The sequence below is a fragment of the Muscardinus avellanarius genome, assembly GCF_963383645.1.
Source record: "Muscardinus avellanarius genome assembly, chromosome: 5".
Classification (NCBI taxonomy): Eukaryota; Metazoa; Chordata; class Mammalia; order Rodentia; family Gliridae; genus Muscardinus; species Muscardinus avellanarius.
The window spans coordinates 137,666,259-137,685,599 of NC_137790.1; the positions used below are offsets into that span (position 1 = coordinate 137,666,259).

At 47.1% G+C, this 19,341-nt stretch overlaps 1 protein-coding gene across 1 annotated transcript in view; it reads right to left on the reverse strand.

The window, feature by feature from the left end:
• Window positions 1–6,473: 6,473 nt before the first annotated feature.
• Window positions 6,474–19,341, reverse strand: part of ACP3 (acid phosphatase 3) — a gene marked incomplete at both ends in the record, with an annotated part of 52,757 nt that continues 39,889 nt past the window's right edge. The window contains 2 exons of the mRNA XM_080696616.1: window positions 6,474–6,592; window positions 17,105–17,274. Coding sequence (XP_080552742.1) covers window positions 6,474–6,592; window positions 17,105–17,274 — 289 coding nt within the window. The remainder of the gene's footprint in view (window positions 6,593–17,104; window positions 17,275–19,341) is intronic.

Sequence of the window (19,341 nt, forward strand, 5' to 3'; positions counted from 1 at the left end):
CAGTTTTTTATTAGATCAGAGTTATTAATAGCAGCAACTCCCGAAGCAGACCCCACACCACTCTTTTTAGCATTGAGTGAGTATGGATATGTCTGGTTAAACACCTGTCACTGCCTTGGGAGCATCAGTTACCCATTTTAGAAGTTTAATACTTAGGCAATTTGGCATCCGAGGAGGGAGAGCACCATAGTATGTAAACAAGTGGACCTGCTAAAATATAAACATCAAAGAGAGTTATGTCAAGAGAAACAAAGTTTAGAGGGTCCCAACACTGTGCAAGAGAATTTGTCCCTGGAGCTGTTGTAACAGAGCCTTTTAGATATGGCCTAAGCTGTGGGCAGAGGCTGGAGGGCTTGCCTCATCATCCTGAACCGAGACTTGAGAAGGAAACTAAGGCCTGAAAGATCGAGCAGGCCACCAAAGAGGAAACTGGCTTACCCTGTACCTGCAGTTACCCTGGGCCCGCAAGGAAGATGGAGGAAGGAGGACGAGGGATTCCAGGAGCTGTCAGTCCTTGGTCAGACCAAATAGGGCCAGCGGCGGGTCCTTGTCCAGAAGGGTAGACCCCCTGTAGTGATGTACCTGAAGTCCACCGCTTTTTAAAGGATACTCGCCTTTCCAATGGCCATATACTCCACACCTGAAACAGGCTCCTGGAGGTGGTTGTCTTTACTGTCGTCCTCTCCTGGGTGGCGCTTGCCACCCAGAGAGCTGGCCTTCCTCCTCCGGCCTCAGGGCTGCAATCAGGGCCTGGGACTGTAAGTCCGCCATCTGACGAAGATGGAGAGTACGCTCCGCTTCGGCCTGTTCCTCTCTGGAATTAAAGACTTTAAATGCCATGTTCATCAAGTCTCGAATAGGAGTCTGTGGGCCATCCTCAACTTTTTTTAGTTTTTTTTTTATATCAGGAGCCGCTTGCCCAATGAAATGGGTGGCCAATATGATCGAGCCTGCCTCAGAGGATGGATCTAGACGGGTATAGCGTGTAAGAGCCTCTTGCAACCGATTAAGAAAAACTGCTGGGTTTTCATTTGGACCCTGGGTGATTTCCCTGAGCTTATCATAATTAACCGCCTTATGGGAAGCATCTCGCATACCATCAAGAAGACATTGTATCATATAATTTCTCATTTCTATTCCCTCCTTTACATTATAATTCCAATGGGGCTCCTCAGATGGAATTGCAGCTGTACCAATAGGAAGCCCTGGATCTGTTAAATGAGTCTGGTCAGCCCTCTCTCTGGCTGCCTTCAGGATCCGATCACGTTCGTCTGGAGTTAGAGAAGAGGTTAGAATGACATGCAAATCCCACCACGTTAGATCATATGCCTGCACAATATGTTGGAATTCCTTGATAAAACCAGAAGGATTGGTAGAAAAGGATCCCAGTCTCTTTTCCAGTTGAGTGAGGTCAGGAAGGGAAAAAGGAACATGGACCCGTATCACCCCTTCTGCTCCAGCCACTTCGCGAAGTGGGGCCAGGAGAGAGGAAGATGGGGCTTGTAACCCAGCTGGGTCAGACCCCGGCCCCCATGTTTTATTGCAAGATGGCTGCTGTGGGTCCGCAGAATTGTAAGCCTGTGACCTAGAAGGGCCACCAGGTGGCGCCTGTGAGTTGCCACGTGGTGTCCAAGATAGCGGCTGTGGCTGGCGGGATACTCCAGCCAGCATGCCCTGGGCAGCAGTAGAGCCGGTAGAGGGAGAAAACAGAAAATGCAGCCGCCAGAAGGGCTGTAAATACTCGAGGTCACACCATTTTGCTGAACGCGTGCAATATTCACTGAGAGCCATCAGCGTCCTAGAGTCTAGCGTGCCCATGGCAGGCCATCGATTATCATTGGTTAAATCATATGTTGGCCAGATCTTAGTACAAAGAGAAACAAGTCTCTCTGGGGACAGTTCCCCTGAGAATCCAAGAGCCTGCAGATTAGACAACACACGGCCCAGCGGGGATTGAGAATCGATCTCAATCTTAGATGGCTGACTTCCCCCCATGAGTTGTAAGTGGGCGAGCAAGAACAAAGGCAGGAAACTCCAGCGTCCCAGGGCCCTGCCTAGTTCGGTATAGAGTAGGAGTGCCAGAGAGAAGACGTCTCTTTTCTCTTTTACACACCTCGCAATCGTCCTGGACGATTGGAGAACTGGAGGATACCGGTATACTGGATTTTACAGCAGTCAGTCAGTCAGAACCCTCCGAGTTAGGCGGAACCCACTTAGTTCCTTAAGAGGAAGCTTACCGCTGAGAGATGGTGCTGTGGAGATCTGGCCTGGAGATGGCTGCGAAAAGTTTTTTTAAAAATGGCCGCCGACTCCTAGGATTGGTTAGGAGTGGAAAGTGGGAGGGATTAAAGATGGCGAGGCCTCCAGTGAGGCCATGAGGTGGGAGGGGTTAAAGATGGCGAGGCCTCCAATGAGGCCATGAGGTGGGAGGTTAAAGATGGCGGTTCCCCAGTGATTACACGTGGGCCAAAGATGGTGGGCCAAAGCTTGCGGCCTCCCCCCATAGTGATCCCATGTGGGTGCTTACCGGAATGGCCGGGCCTGGGCAGCGGGGGTGGGCGGGCAGAGGGTGAAGGAATCAGCAGGAATGCAGGAGATCAGCAGAAAGCGGGCGCAGGGGCCTGCGCCATCTGGCAGGCAGGGGCGGGCAGGTCTAAGCACGCCAGGCGCATAGAAAGCATGTGCAGCACGGCTCGGACTGGGGCGCAGCTCGGCCGGTCGCACAGCCCGGGCTGGGGCGCGGCGGGGGCGGGCGGCGTGAGCGCCCATTTTAGCAGAGGCGGCTCGGCGTGCCGCGGGCGGGCGCGGCGGCCCATCCCAGCGGAGGCGGCTCCGCGTACCTTTTTTCAGCAGTTTGCAGAAGTCCGCGGGCCGGGTGGGCGGGCGGGCGCGCAGAGGCCGCGCATGTAGTTAAATAAGCTGAGAGTCCAGTAAGCGCAGATCCAAGCCAGGTCCCATAAGTCCGGTACGAGTTTCGACACCAAAATGTAAGATTAAATGAGGCGCGGTGTGTCCCCCAGCAGCATAGAGACACGCCGAGATCTATAATCGGTCTTATGGATATCTTTATTCGTGGGGGGTCAACCTCCAGCCCCCGCGTGGCCGCGGGGGCCGGTGGCGGTCGGGAGAATGCCTCCCTCCCTCTCCGGGTCCTCTCTGAACTCTCTCTTCCGGGGTGGGAGTCCTGGTCCCCGGAATCGCAGGGCTCCGCCTCCTAGCTTCCGGCCCTGCCCCAACTTTACAGGTATAAAAGAACTTGTTCTAAGTTTTTGGCCCAAAACTAATACAGAGTTGAGTCTGTGGGTTGTTAATTCTCAGTCTACTTTTCTCCTTTCTCTCTTTCTTTCTTTCTTTCTTTTTTTCTTTCTGATTCTGGGGATGGAACCCAGGGGCTCTCTACCTCCAAGCTATATCCCCGGCCCTATGTTTTATTCTGTATTTTGAAGCAGGGTCTCACTAAGTTTTAGAGGGCCCCACCAAGTAGCTGAAGCTGGCTGTGAACCTGCAATCCTCCTATCTCAGCCTCCCAAGTACTGGGATTACAGACATGGGCCACTGCATTTTTAATTTTCCACTAGATTTTTTGCCTTAAGAATCTACTTGTAAAATACTAATTCTAGTCTAACACTTGCCATGATTCAGTCTTTTCTAATTTATGTCTTTGTTCCACATTCTCACCCTTTGCTCTTTGTAGACAAAAGGCTCATTGGAATTTGGCTTCTTGTGTATCTCTGGACTATACTAAAGATAATGTCATACTTCGGAGTACAATAAACACTTATCTTTTGTTGAGGAGGAATTCTATGATATGGACAGATTTTTTATTTATTGGAATTTAGGCGTATCCCTTCTTACTTCTTAAATTTTTCATCAAATCCTGTACTGAAGTGAACGTTGGGCTGGGCTAGTTCTGTCTCCCTAGACACACTGAAATCCAATGAATAGGAGGGTGTGTTGGCACGTGCCTAGACTCCCAGTACTTGGGAGGCTGAGACAGGAGGACTGCAGGTCTGAGGATAGCCTCAGCAATGTAGTGAGACGCTCAGCAACCTAGCAGGAACTTGTTTCCCAACAATAACTAAAATGAGTTGAGGGTGTAACTCGGAGATAGAATGACCCCAGGTTCAAATCCCAGTGCCACAAGAAAACAAGAATGACCAGTTACTGGAATAATGGATGTCAGTCTTAGCCTGATGATTCACTTGTATATGAATGGCCAGACTTATGATTTGATTCTACAGGCTTTTAATTTTTTTTTAATTAATTGTTTTTCCTTGCTGGGCCTCAAATGTGATGATGATGTCAAAACACTGGGAGTTTTGTCTCGAGAACAACAGAGATGAAATCGAGTCCTGCAGGTGTGGCTAGGCAGGCTTCCTGCACATGACACCTGGCACCTGGCATCTTTCCTGGGGCCTCCACCTGGGAAGGGAGACACAGAAAGTGTCACGCTAGTTTCCTGGAACAAAAGGGGGATCTGATTTTATTGGCTGCCCATGGGAGTGGGCTGAGGGATTTTAATTGGCTTTTTATTTTTGTGTTTCAGCCTGTGAGAGCACTTTGCCTTGCTGAGTTCAGCAGCAAAATGGCCTGGCTGTCACAGTGCACCTGGGGCTGTTTGCAGGTGGGGGAGTGAGGCACGTTTGGTACTATGTGTGGGTGTTGAGTTGATGGCTTTGAAAAGGCATCCTGTGCCAAGCTGGAAACCTGCAGGTATAGGGCATGAACTCCAAACATCTTGATGTATCTGGCCCCGTGTGTGGCGATGTCTATGTTCAGCTGCACGTGATGGTGGTGATCTTATTTTTTCCACCAGAGACATAAAGCTATAGAGATGGATATATACGCAAAATGGACTCTGTGGGTCCTGGGATTTAATAGCAATTTTGAAACCCTAACCTGAGTAGTTGCAGAAACAGAACACCTGGGGGCACCTGGTTACCTTGATACCAGAAATACCAATATAATTTTTGACTTTTTGATCACATTTATAGATAGTGTGTGTGTGTGTATGTGTGTGTGTGTGTGTTACTGGGGATTGAACCCAGGTGCATTTGACCTCTTGAGCGACACTCCCAGCCCTTCTTATTTTTTATTTTGAAACAGGGTCTCACTAATTTGCTGAAGGTCACTCTAGGTTGCTGAGGCTGGCCTTGAACCTGCAATCTTCCTGTCTCAGCCTCCCAAGTACTGGGATTACAGGCATGTGCCACCAGGCCTGGTGAATTTCCTTTCTTAACAGATTAGAAAGATTATGTTAACAGTGTGGATTTTTATATTTTATTATTATTATTATTATTATTATTATTATTATTATTATTATTTGGTACTGAGGATGGAACCCAGGGGAATTCTACCTTTAAGCTCTACCCCCATCTCTATTTTCTATTCTTTATTTTGAAACACGGTCTCACTGAGTTGCAAAGGATCTCATTAAGTAAGTAGCTGAGGCTGGCTCTGAACCTTGTGCAATCCTTCTGTCTGAGCCTCCCAAGTACTGGGATTACAAGTGTGCACCACCACACCTGGTTAACATTGGATTTTTAGAAACCACTTTCGTAAAACGATGATCTCCAATTTATGAGCTTGGCTAAGAAATATAATAAAGAATATGTTGTCTATTTTTTTTCTTTTTTTGCCTGTATCGGGAACTGACCTTTCCTTCCTTTTTACCATTGACTCTTCTAAAATGAACCTCAGGCTGGGCTAGTCAGGTTGCCTCGGCCACAGTGAAACCCTCTACCAGTTTATTGGAAGAATGAGTTTTAGTCTTGGCCAATGACTGATTTATCTCCTGAGTCTCAGGTTCTTTAAACCTCCACAGCAGAAAGCCTTCGCTTCAGTTCCATCGAGTTAGAAATGACAGGACTCACTCAGGTGGGGAGCACTTGCCAGGGAAGCCCGCGCCCAAGGGAGTCCTTGGTCTCTCTAGCGAGGACCCACATGGGGGGCATTGATACCTCAAATCTAGATGAGAGGCCAATGGTAACACCTAAAAGGCAGGAACCTTGTCCATCTGTGTCGGAGAACACAACTGTCCCTTGCAAAAGAGCCTTTTTCTGTTACTGTTTTGTTGTTTTTGGAAGTGGTACTGGGGATTGATCCCAGAGATGCTCCATTACTGAGCTATACCCGCAGCCCTTTTTCTGTTTTTTTATTCGGAGATGAGGTCTCACCAAGTTATTGAGGCTGGTCTCCAGCCTGTTATCATCTTGTCTTAGCCTCCCAAGTACTGGGATTGCAGGTGTGCACCGCTGTTCCTGGCTGAAGAGTCTTTTTCTAGGCACTTGAATGGCCTGTGCTACTGCTCAGTAATGAGTAAAGTGAGGTGACCTGTGGGTCGCATAGCTGTGCCTGTGCGGCTGAGCTCAGGCTGTGCTCCTCTCCGGGTAGGCTCAGAGGAAGGGTGTGGACGACACCATCTTCTCTGTGTCCCAGGAGGTCGTGGACTCCTCTGCTCGGGTTCAGTGAGTTCAGATGTTCCGGTAGGACTCTCTCTGCCAGCAGGGCCCATGGCGGATGAGAATGAACAGCAGTGTCACCAGGACTCCAGAGACCAGGCAGAAGGCGACCGCAAGGATGGCCCTTAGAACTGTGGGAAACAGGAACAGTGTCAATGTAAAATTAAGGAAATATGAAGATGACCTGTTAGTGCTGGTTTCTGCCTCAATCACAGGAATTTCTAAAGCAGCCTTCAAATCATAGTGTGGCAAAAAAAAAAAAAAAAAAAGAAGAGCGCAGGATTAGGAAATGGGGGATGGCCTCGAGTCCCGGTCCAGTGTGACCTTTGACCCTTTGACCTCTGGGCCTCGGCCATCCACTGTAAAGGATGGGTAAGTACTGTTTTTTGGTTTGTTTGTTTTTGTGGAACTGGGGATTGGCCCTCCCAGCTATACCCCCAGCCCTTTTTATTTATTTATTTATTTTTTATTTCCAAACAGGGTCTTGCTAAGTTGCTGAAAGCCTCGCTCAGTAGCTGAGACTGGCCTCAGACCTGTGGTCCCCCATCTCAGCTTCCCAAGTGCTGGTGTTACAGGTGTGCACCTCTGTGCCTCACTTAACTGAAGTACTTCTGAGGTCCTAACTTTATACATTTATACATTCATTAGTACTGACTTTAAACATTTCCTACAGTTACGTTACCAACTGTTCCTGGTCACGAGGGCAAAAAAAATTCCTGAGCACTTAACTGCAATTAATTGAATCTAAAGGAGATGGAATCTTCCCAGTTTTTCAATCTGATTTTCAGGTAAATATGTTTGACAGAGGAGACCTGGGAAAGGGGTTGACTCTGGGAAGCACTTGCAGCCCGACTATATGCCACTATTAATCTATGCCCTTAACTTACACACATACCTTTGACAGATGAGGAGGCTTAAGAAGATATATGGGGATATTTTAAGAAATTAAATAAAAATAAAATATTTCATCTGGAAAGTTACTCTACTCCAAATAAATGAAGTCTCCCCCATCCCTCCCATCACCTGAGATGGGACTCTTCCCTTTGGCCGTGTATGCATGCTGTATATGTTACCTGCCCGTTAGTCTGTGTATCTATGTAGTATATGCCACCTGCCCGTTAGTCACTTGTAGTGGCTGTCAGTCAGAGACAGTGCTGCGGTATCACAGGGCACGTGTTCAACTTTTATTTCATTTAATAATGGCCCCAAAGTGCAGAGATCATGGTGCTGGCATTTTGGATGCGCTAAGGAGAAGCCAGCTTCCTTTATGTGAAAGGGTAAAAGTACAATAACAAATATATTTTAAGCCAGGCATGGTCAAGCACTCCTGTAATCCCTGGAAGTAACATCTCTCTACCACGACCCTGTATGGACCACTGTCATTTCCCAGGGTCACTACAATGGCCTTCCAGCTTGGGCCCTGGCTTATCTCTTTTTCCTTTCACAATCTGCAGCCAAACAACTCAGAGTGTAGTCACTCCACTCCTTTGTTTAGTAAAGTCCACGGCGCATGCTCATCTAAGTCAGAACAAAAGCTGGAGGCCTCATCAGGACAGCTCAGGGGGCTCTGGTAACCTAAGATCTCTGCCTGCCACCTTCCCCTCGCTCACCACTCCCGTGCTGGTATTGAAAAATCAATCTGGTATTGATTTCCAAAATGTAAAAAGCAGTGAGAGTCTGGCTGCTGAGCAGGCAGTTAGGCAGGAAGGGGTGGTAGTTGTTAAACTGCAGAGCTCCCCTCTCCCCTTGCCCTAATGTTTATGCATAGTGAAGCCTTTAACCTTAAAAATGTTTAGAGACAATTGAAAACCCTAAGATCATGGTGATTGTGCCTGGTGCCTTTCAGAGCCTTAAAAATAGCAAAAGCCTTGTGCTTTGCTCTTAGAGATTATACACACTCACACTGGCTCCGGTCAGTGCTGTTTCCCTCCTATTCTTTGGTACTGGGAAAGGTAAACTCTGTGCTACTTCAAAGCATTCATACTTGATGGGCAACCAGTACAGCCCAATACAATAGACGTAAAGAAGGTAGATTACTGACCCTTACACTTAGTAAGTGCACTGCTTAGAGACAAAGAGGCAACATCTGCCTAAAAAGTAAATTACTCGCTCGTTGCCTTGGTAATTCCAATAAGCCCATACCAAACAAACAAACAAACAAACAACCCTGTAAGGGGGAGAGTTTCATTTTGGGCTCTCTACCGTGTCTGCCAGGCACACTGCTCTTCCTCTCTTTCCTTTCCATTTCCTACTGACCTCGTAATAAAAATTTGTTAGAAGTGGCAACCTCACTATTAGTTTTTAACTTCCCAATTCAATTTATCTTCTTTGCATCGAGGAAAAGAGCCCACTGCACCATGACAACCGTAACAGTCCCTCTTGCTGTTCTTCAACCTGTTGGTTGTACACACTTTCCCTTAGTGCCTTGGCACAGGTCCACAGCTGGGCTGCTCCCTTACTTTCTGAACTTAACCCTTATCTTCTCAATGAGGCCTCCCCACCAAGAACTACAAGCCAGGAAGCCAGGCGCAGTGGGGAATGCCTATAGTCCTAGTACTTGGGAGGCTAAGACAGGAGGATTGCAGGTGTGAAGTCAGCCTCAGCAACTGAGTGGGACCCTCCGAGCAACTTAGTAAGACTCTGTTTCAAGATAAAAAAAATTGGGCTGGGGGAATAAATAGGCCCCTGGATTCAATCCCCAGTAAGTACCACACACATACACAAAAAGTACAGTTTTCTCCCCCTCTTCCCCCTTAACTTGGCCCATGTGGTCCTCATTTTCCAGAATACTTATTTGTCATGTTTATTATTTATGATCTGTTCCTCTGTCATTCTAAATGAATATGAGCTTTGAGGAGGAGGCAGGAAGCTTTGTAATTTTCATTCACAGATGTGTTCAAGCACCTAGTGTACTTCCTGGGACGCCAGAGGTGCTAATGAAGATTTGTAGGAAAAGTCATGAGCTAAAACTTAGAGTTCAAGTCACAGTCTCCTCATAGAGCCAGGATGCTTCTGAGCATCACAAGATGAGCATCAGTAAAGCCAGACTCCGGGACAGTGCCATCAGAACTACAGATGGAGTCGATGTAAAGTCGGAGGGAACTAAATGGTGTCGAGGGAAGAAAGACGGGACCAAGGAAAATAAAGGAAGGAAGGAGGTAGATGCTCATCATTTATTTTCTTTTTACTTTTCTATTCTTTTTCTTTTTTTTCTTGTAGTACTGTGATTGAACCCAGGAGCATTCTACCCCTGAGTTATATCCCCAGCCCTATTCTACTTTTTTTTTTTTTTTTTGGTGGTACTGGGGTTCCTGGAAGCCCTTCTACCTCCAGGCTACCCTCCCAGACCTATTTTATATTTTTATTTGGAAACAGGGTCTCTTACGCCAGCGCGGCTGGCTTTGAACCTGCGCGATCCTCCTGTCTCCACCTCCCAAGCGCGGGGATTACAAGTGTGCGCCGCCACGCCCGACCTACTTTTTATTTTTAAATAGGATCTCATGAAGTCTCAGAGGGCCTTGTTAAGTTGCTGAGGCTGGCTTCAAACCTGTGATCCTCCTGTCTCAGCCTCCCAAGAACTGGGATTGCATGCATGCACCACAATGCCTGGCCACTAGTACTGATTCTTAAAAGCCTGTTTGTCAACATGATCCACATTGTGATAGGAGACTATAGTACACCAAAAAAAGTCTGTTTTCGTGACTGACTTTCTGTACTTAGAATTTTGTTTGTTTGGGGCTTTCTTTTTTTGTGGCACTACAGATTGAAGTCAAGGTTATGTTACCCCTGAGCTACACCCCCAGCCCTACTTTATTTTATTTTTTAAACAGGGCCTAAGTTTCTGAGAGCCTTTCTAATTTTCTGAGACAGTCCTTGAACCTGTAATTCTTTTGTTTTAGCCCCGCAAATACTGGGATTGCAGCCATGTGCCTCCATGCTGGACCTGTGTTTAGAAACGTATTTTCAGTTATTTTTCCTGGCTGCATTGTTTAAGAAGTCTCATGGAACGTGCCTTCCTATCCTTTATCCATCTTATTTTTCCCAGATAGGCAGTGAGCACTGACCAGATGTTGCAGGCTGTGCTGAGTGCAAAGGTTTCGTGACTTTTGTTCTTTTTCTTTTTGTGTGTGTGCTTTTGGGGATGGACCCGGGGGCAGTTTACTTCTGAGCTACACCACAGCCCTGTTTCATTTTTTTTTTTATTTGGAAAGAGGGTATCACTAAGTTGCAGAGGGCCTGGCTAAGTTGCTGAGGCTGGCCTCAAACCTGCGATTCTCCTATCTCAGCTGCCCAAGTATTGGGATTACAAGTGTGTACCACAAATGGTTGGCCTTTGCTCTCTTGACGAGCTCAGTGTGTCGCGTAATAAAGGAACAACTTTTGAAGTGGAGGTGTGAGAGGTCTGCCACCGGGACAGCCAGAGAGTATCGACTGTCATTGCAATCAGGAGATTGTATGCTGTCTGGAAGAGAACGCATTTGAAAAGTCCTGTGGGAAAGAAGCTGGCCTATGAGATGGGCAGATTTGGCCACGAGACAGAAGTTGCACAAGGACATTGTGGAGAAATAAAGAGCAGTCACCGGTCCTCCTTACTAACTAAGGAGGGGAGCACAGGCCTCAGGGAGGCGGGACCAGAAGCGTAGACTGGGGCCCAGTTTTTTAGTCCTTTCTGGTTTCCCTGGGGCAAATGCAAATGATCTGCTATGATTACACACAGAAGCTGCAAAGAAGGACACGATTATGTCGTTTACAAGGAAAGGGATGGCGCGTTATGCTAAGTGAGATCAGCCAGGCACAGAAATGGAAGCTGGAATGTCTGCTCTCAGATGTGGAAGCGAGAGAGACAAAAGGAAACAAGACTTGAGAGAAAAGAGGAGAGAGACCGATAGAAGAGTGGAAGGGGATTGGGGGAGGCAGCTGGGGAGGGGGACGAAGGAGGACTGAGGACGAAAATAGTTCAAAACGTCCATGCTTAGCTGGGCATGGTGGTGCAGGCTTGTAATCTTGGTACTTAGGAGGCTGAGATAGGAGGATCATAGGTTTGAGAACAGCCTCAGCAAATAGTGAGACTCTCATTAACCTAGTGAGACTTTGCTTCCAAATAAAAATAAAATAGGACTGGTGGTGTGGTTTAGAGGTAGAACGCCCCTGGACACATCCTCAGTAGCCCCCAAATTCCATGTTTATATATGAAGGTATCACTACCGAGCTCACTAACATGCACAGGAAGGGACCCAAGTCTGAGGGGAATCATACAAGTACTGTGTGCATGTGTGCTTGTGTTACTTTTTCTTTTTGCAGTACTGGGGATGGAGCCCAGGGACATTCTATCTCCGAGCGACACCACCAGCCCTATTTTTTTTTTAATTCTTTACTTTGAAACAGGGTCTCCTGAGTTGCAGAGGGCCACACTACTAAGTAGCTGAGTCTGTCCGTGAACCATGTTCCTCCTGTCTTAGCCTCCCACATGCAGGGATTACAAGTGTGCGCCACCACGCCCGGCTTGCTTGTTTACTTTGAAACTCACTATGATATATAATGACAATGCACCAATAAAAGTAGACTTTAAAAACCTAGAGATATAATGCATCTGATATATTTGTATACTATTCCAGCCAATCAAAGCCTGGAAATTGAAAATAGATCAAAATAAATTTTAACAAAATCTGTGGAAAAGATAGGAAGGTGGGGGATATGGCGGGCTTTGTAGAGAGCTACTGAAACATCTTTGGTAAGACGCCCAGGGCTCGGAACGGATGCCGTGAACCTGGGCACACAGACGAGGCGATCTGAGATCTTCCTGCGGTAGAACTGACAGGCACTGGGGGCAGAATGTACAGGTTGACAAGTGACAAGTTGTGGGCCAGACAGTTCTCATCAGATCTTGCTGGGGTGATGGAAACAGCGATGAGGTTGTGAACTGAGACAGAGATCACCCTCACAAGGGACTGACTTGGAGTAGAGGAGATAACAGGTTTTGGTTCAAGTGACAAAGACCGAGACGGGTTATTGTTGTGCTAGCGATGGTCAATAGGAGGCTGGAAGATACAGGTCTAGAGTTCTACACTGAGACGGGAGGCGTGGCGGCAGAGGTCTGCGTTCACTGGCTCATGGTGAGGGTGAAATGAGGAACTCGAGTACGAGATTCTGGCATCTGGCCAGGATCTACCCCTGGTACGTGGAACCTCTGTAGGGAGTTGTTGGAAGGGATCTACTCAGGAGAAAATGCCAAGGAGTTAGCCTGAGCCCAAAGAAAAAACCTGAGAGAGCTAGTGCTCTCTCCCTCTGTGATTTTATGTATTCATTTTAAAAAGGATATGCTCCAGCCAGGTGTGGTGGTGCACGCCTGCAATCCCAGTGCTCGGGGGGCTGAGACAGGAGGAGCACAGGTTGGAGGACAGCCTCTGTAAGTCGTGAGGCTCTTATCAACTTCATGAGGCCCTGTTTCAAAATGGAAATAAAATAAGGCTGGGGCTGTAGCTTAGGATTAGAATGCCTCTGGGTTCAATTCACAATACCACACACATACACACACACACACACACACACACACACACACACACACACAATGATATGTTCCTCTATGTTATAAAAGATTTTAGGAGTTTGGCAGAATAATGTTTTTAGAAGCTGATAAAAGAGAGTGATCATTCGTATTTTACTATAAAAAGACCTAGTACGGGTAACAATTGAAAAGGCGCCCCATCTCGTGGAGACAAACCCACGTGAGTGGTGACTTTTTATTTTATACTGGGGATTGGACTCAGGGGCACTCATTCTACTTCTAAGCTATACTGCCAGCCCTAATTTATTTTTGTGTTTGGAAACAGCATCTTGCTAAGTTGCCGAGGCTGGCTTCCAATCTGCAATCCTTCTGTCTCAGCCTCCCAAGTACTAGGATTACAGATGTGTGTCATCACACCCAGCTGAGGGTGTTTTGATGAGAGCATTTGGACATCATCACAGTAGAAGGAAAAGAGGTTGTGCAACAGAATAAAATGAGGCCAAGTCCGTGATTCATGGAGGTCCTGAGGATGGAGATGGTGGGAATGGGTTATCCTACAGTGAGAAGAGTCAGGCTATTTGAGGAGGAGCAGAGCTTCTTGAGAGGCAGCCAAAGAAGGAGATTAAACCCAAGAGCACTCGAATTCTGAGCTGAACCCCCAGATTGTTTTATTTTTTATCCTGAAACAGGTTCTCCCTAAGTTGAGGAGAGTCTAAGTTGTTGAGACTGCTGGTCTCCAACCTGTAATCCTGTCTCATCCTTCCAAGGCACCACTCTTGACTTACTGGCATATTTTGAGGCAGTGAAAAGAGAATGTAAAAGGGCTATAAATGGGATCTCTTGCTTACTAGAGTACACAAAATCGAATCTCAAGTTTGGGGAAAATGAAAGGCCTTCCTATAGAGAGTAGGACAAGGGTCCAGTAAGTGGGAACACGTTGACCAGATAGCACGGGAAGACCCAGCTGAGGTTGAAATAGAAATGTTGATATCCACACCTTGAAACGGTGATGGTGGGCTTAGCCTTGCTTTCTGCAGGAACACCTGGCAGATCACAGTGGAAAGACCACGTGACCGAATGCATCTGCAGCTGGATGTTGGCGCAGTGGGCAGGGTACCGGCTGCCTCATCATTGTGACTATCTGCATTGCCAGGTGAAAGGCAAGAGCCAGAGTGTGGAGAGACTCAGGAGAGACCAAAGCAAGTTTCAAGCCCTTGATGAATAATGAGATAGAGCCCGGAAAACCGTAGAGAGTGGCAGGAGGGTGATGAACTTGCTAAATTGCCAAGGCTGGCCTCAAACCTACACTCCTCCTGTCTCAGCTTCTCAACAGAGCATAGACGTCTAGCAAATGTCCTATGGGCTAATAAAACCAGTGACGTGCTGATGAGTTGAATCTTTAAAACAAATGCTCTGACGTGGCCGGTTCTGGTGGCGCCGGCTTTTAATCCTAATACTTGGGAGGCTGAGACAGGAGGATCGCAGGTTCGTGGACAGCCTCAGCTACTTAGTGAGGCTCTCAGCAGCTTAGTGAGACCCTGTTTCAAAAGGAAAAATAATTAAAAAAAATATGGCTGGGCATACAGCTTGGAGAGAGAATGCACCTGGATTTCATCCCCAGTTCTGGAAAAAACAAAACAATGCTGATCTGTAGCACTTGCTGTTTTCCAGCCACGGGCAACTTCCAGCTCCTGGACTTCTTCTACTCAGAGCTGAGGAGAGATGACGCCTGTCCTTTTACTCCGATTATGAGTTGGTTTCAGCCCATCAAGCCCCATGTTTTTTCTTAGCACGTTTCGCTGGTCAGCTGAACTGCCCTCCACTTGCATTTTGAGTTGTTAGCATTGGCGTCCTGAGGGGGGGAAATATTTCTGCAAACCCTCAGCAGGTAGATTTGACAAGAGGAGGCACGAGACTGGGGAGTGAATGAGGAAGTGGATGGGAGAAGTACGGCGTGGAAAAAATGATTTCTAGGTGATAGGCGTTACTGCCCATCACGACAGAAGTGGAGACTTGGAGAGAAAAGATAAGTTATATGCAGAGCAGTTCAACGAGTATTTATTGGCACCAATGGCTGGCTGGCAGAGGCACTTCTGGGACCGAGGACAGATCCGTGACAGATAAAATCCTTGCTCTCATGGAACTGGTATCAGAAACGGTCCCTTTAATGCCACCCGTGGGGATCTTGTTGGAGCCACAGTTGTATGCTGAGTTAACGCTTCTACCTTTTGCAGCTTCTGGCCAGAGGAGCTCTGAGAGACACCTTTCTGGGATTTGTCGCACACTATTAGCAACCTCTGTCCAGCCCGGCTCCCCACTTGTCTCCCCTGGTTTCCTTCCCTTCTTCTTTGCTCCCTCCAAACCCGGGGACTCTTGTTTTCCTAGCACCCCATGATGTGTCTTATCAACCCACCATGTCATATGACAAGACCCTTGGTACTCCCTGTAAGACAGTCTGCATCTCTTTACTTCCTTCCTACATTGTGAAATTCCTGAAGGTGTTGGCAAAGTCCATCTTAATAGACGAGGCAAGGCAATCCAGGCTTAACCTTTATCAGATGTAGTGAAATCCGAACTACATTTTCAATGTAAAAATGTCGATTTGGGCCAGTCGCATCATTTTAATGTATATTAGTACATTCTCTCCTATTACATTAAAACAAAACCCCCAAAGAGCAACAGAAGCCCCTGAGAAGCTGCCTGCAGAGGTTTTTCTTCTCATTAAATACAGCACACAAGCTCTGCAGAGTTTGTCATTTAAGTAATGCTTTTGCGCATCTTCATCATGACTTTATTTGCAGTTTTACACTGGGCTCGCTGCTAGGAGGAGGTTACAGGCATAGACAGGAGCCCCGACAACAAATATTGACTTGGAAAAGAAAGAAAGAAGACAAAGAAGCCATTTGCGGAATGCATCGTGACCCACGGGGAGAGGGAGCGAAGGGCTTTGCTCTACATTCTGACATCCAGCAGAAACCATCTCGTGGAGATACAAATGTTTTCTAGACAGATCCCAGTTGCCACAGGGCAAATCTACGGGCCTCTAAGGAGCATCACACGGACGCCATTTCTTCTTATACAATGAGCAGTGCCGGCGAGGACCTGGGAGTTTGCTCAAGTTTTCTGAAGATACCAGAATGAACGACTCACACATTCCTTGTGTCCTGTGAACCGACTTCACGACCCACCCTCTCAACATCCCCACATGTTTTTAACACAGAGGTGCTCAGAACATTCTCGTATTTCTAATTTTCCAGGGTGGGACGCGTCATCGTGCATCCTCTCAAATGACTCTCGATTCAACGTCTCCTGCCACTGGGGCTTCAAGAGACACTCCGTGCCAGGCTCTCCACTCTGATGTGTTGGGCTGATGCTATCTTGTTCTTATCACGGGACTCTTTGCTACAATGCATACATTCTAAGAACTGCTGTATCTACATCAAAGCCTGGTAGAAGGCCATTGTTCTCGAGTCAAAGGACATAAACAAGCTTTGATTTTCCAGTTCTGCCACACAGTAGGTATTAACAAAAATATGAAAACTAGACAAGCTCCTAGTGTAGAAAACGTCTCCGGTCATCTCCACTGCATCTCACCCTTTTGCCTCTGCTCCAGAAAAGGCTAAAACTGATGGGTAAGTGGGTCCCTGGCCCACTAGCCTATGATTGGTGTCTTTCCTTTCTGGCTCCAGCACTAGATTGTGGGTTTGATTTGAAATTTGTTCCACTTCAGACAGTTCAAGTACAGTACCTCATCTAAATCCCACTCGAGCAAAGTCTAGGAGCCCTTAAACAACAGAAGGTGCTATGTGCCCAATCATATAGCTCATGGTGGCCCTACGAACTCGGACCTAAGTCTTATCCCCGTTTATATTTCGACACTGATATTCTTTTATATTAACATTGAAATAATAAAAAAGTTAAGGTTAATGACATATAGGGGCAGGGCAGCGGGCAGAAGTAGGAGTTGCGTGACATTGGGAGCCCCTGAAATGTACAATTATCACACAAAACTCATTTCCTTCTAAGCTGGGAGTAACGGCCAGAGTACATTCTCCAAATACCATCTGCTTTGAGGAAGGCCCCACGTACGCCTTCTGCAGAGCTGGGCGTGCACGCTAATCTGCCACCTCCTCGGTACCTTGGTGGTTGCTTGTGGTCATACACTCCGTGGACCAGTCTTGGGGGATCACGGGGGCAACCAGCTGGGTGAACTTCTCCAGAGGGCAGCTGGGGGTGCAGCCGGGCAGGGTGAGGATGTGTGCCTCCTGCCGGGTCTCATTCCGATAGTACATCTCCACGAAGTACTCCCTGGGGCAGGTAGCACAGAGGGGACAGCTCTGTTAGCTCAGTGACATCCAATCGACATCGACTTTCTTTTTACCTGGACTGTCACATTCTCACTGAAAGACTAGCGGAAGACTGTGAGATATCTGAAAATAAGATAAACTGAGGCCACACTTTCAACTCTAGGTTATCATGCCTGGCATTCACATAGAGGTTCAGTAAAGAAAGTATCTAGGAGCTGGGTGTGGTGGCGCACGCTTGTAATCCCAGCATTTGGGAGGCTGAGACCAGAGGATCGTGGTTCGAGGACAGCCTCAGCTACTTAGGCCCTTTGCAACTCAGACTCGGTTTCAAAATAAAGAATAATAAAAAAAAAAAAAAAAGAAAGAAAGTATCTAGGGCCAGGGCTACAACTTAGTGGTAGAGAGCGCTTGGATAGTACGCACAAGACTCTGGGTTTGATCCATGGCACCAAAAAAGTGAAAGAGTTCATGGGAATGGGGAGATCTGGGCCAATTAGTTAATTAATTAATTTTTTTTTTTTTTTGTGGAACTGGGGTTCCTGGAAGCCCTTCTACCTCCGGGCTACACTCCCAGACCTATTTTTACATTTTTACTTGGAAACAGGGTCTCTGAAGCCAGCGTGGCTGGCTTCGAACCTGCGCGATCCTCCTGTCTCTTCCTCCCAACCGCGGGGATTACAAGCATGTGCCACCACGCCCGGCAATTAATTAATTTTTAAAAATTTATTTTTGTGGTACTGAGGATTGAGCCCAGGGACATTCTACCTCTGAGCTATACCCCCAGACCTATTTTACTTCTTTAAAAAAAATTTTTTTTTGTTTGTTTGTTTTGTTTTTTTGTTTTTTGTGGTACTGGGGTTCCTGGAAGCCCTTCTACCTCCGGGATACACTCCCACGGGCTACACTCCCAGACCTATTTTGTACTTTTTATTTGGAAACAGGGTCTCTTAAGCCAGCGCGGCTGGCTCCGAACCAGCACGATCCTCCTGTCTCCGCCTCCCAAGCGCGGGGATTACAAGCGTGCGCCACCGCGCCCGGCTTCTTTTTAAAATTTTGAAACAAGTCTTGCTAAATTGCTGAGGGTCTAAGTTGCCGAGACTAGCCTTGAACATGTGATCTTCTTGTTTCAGCCTCCCAAGTACTAGGATTACAGACATGTGCTGTCATGCCCCATAAGCCAGTCTAATATGGTAACAGGGAGACTGGGGCAGGCAGAACAGATCTGGAGGTGGAATTGGGAGGATTGACTTGTTAGAAGAATAGGAAAGAAGTAAGTGGGGACCAGGATGCTTAATCAGAGAAGGAGCTGAGAGATGTCTGGGGGAGCTGGGTGCTGCTCTAATGAGTCTTTTAATGAGAAAAGAGGGGCAAGTGGGAGTGACAGGTCTCCTCTCTTCTATCCTTCTCATGCTCCTCCTTTACACCTTCCTTTTTACCCTTTCATCTCTCAATATTTCTTTCAGTCTTTCCCTGATTATATCTTCCCTTTCCTTAACCAGGCTATGAACCTGCCCGTATACATGATAAGACTTTATCAAAAACATATTCTTCAGAAAGAGGAGGTAGCAGCCAGGCATGGAGGTGCATGCTTGTAATCCCAGTACTCGGGAGGCTGAGACTGGAGGATCACAGGTTTACAGCAAGACCCTGTTTTAAAAATAAAGAATAAGAAATAGGGCTGGGGATGTAGCTGAGAGGAAGCATGCCCCTGGGTTCCATCTCCAGGAGAGAGAGAGAGAGAGAGAGAGAGAGAGAGAGAGAGAGAGAGAGAGAGAGAGAGAGAAAGAAGGAGGAGGAGGAGGAGGAGGAGGAGGAGGAGGAAGAGGAGGAGGAGGAGGAGGAGGAGGAGGAGGAGGAGGAGGAGGAGAGAAGGTAGCTATATAGTCAGCTTGTTTTAAGAAAGGTTCTCCCAAAACTGTGTTTTAGAGCTGGGTGTGGTGGTGCACACCCACTTTAATCCCAGTTCTACTTTATCATGCCTGGCACTCACATAGAGGTTCAATAAAGAAATTATCTAAGGCCAGGTGTGTAGAGAGTGCTTGGCTAGCATGCACAAAACTCTAGGTCT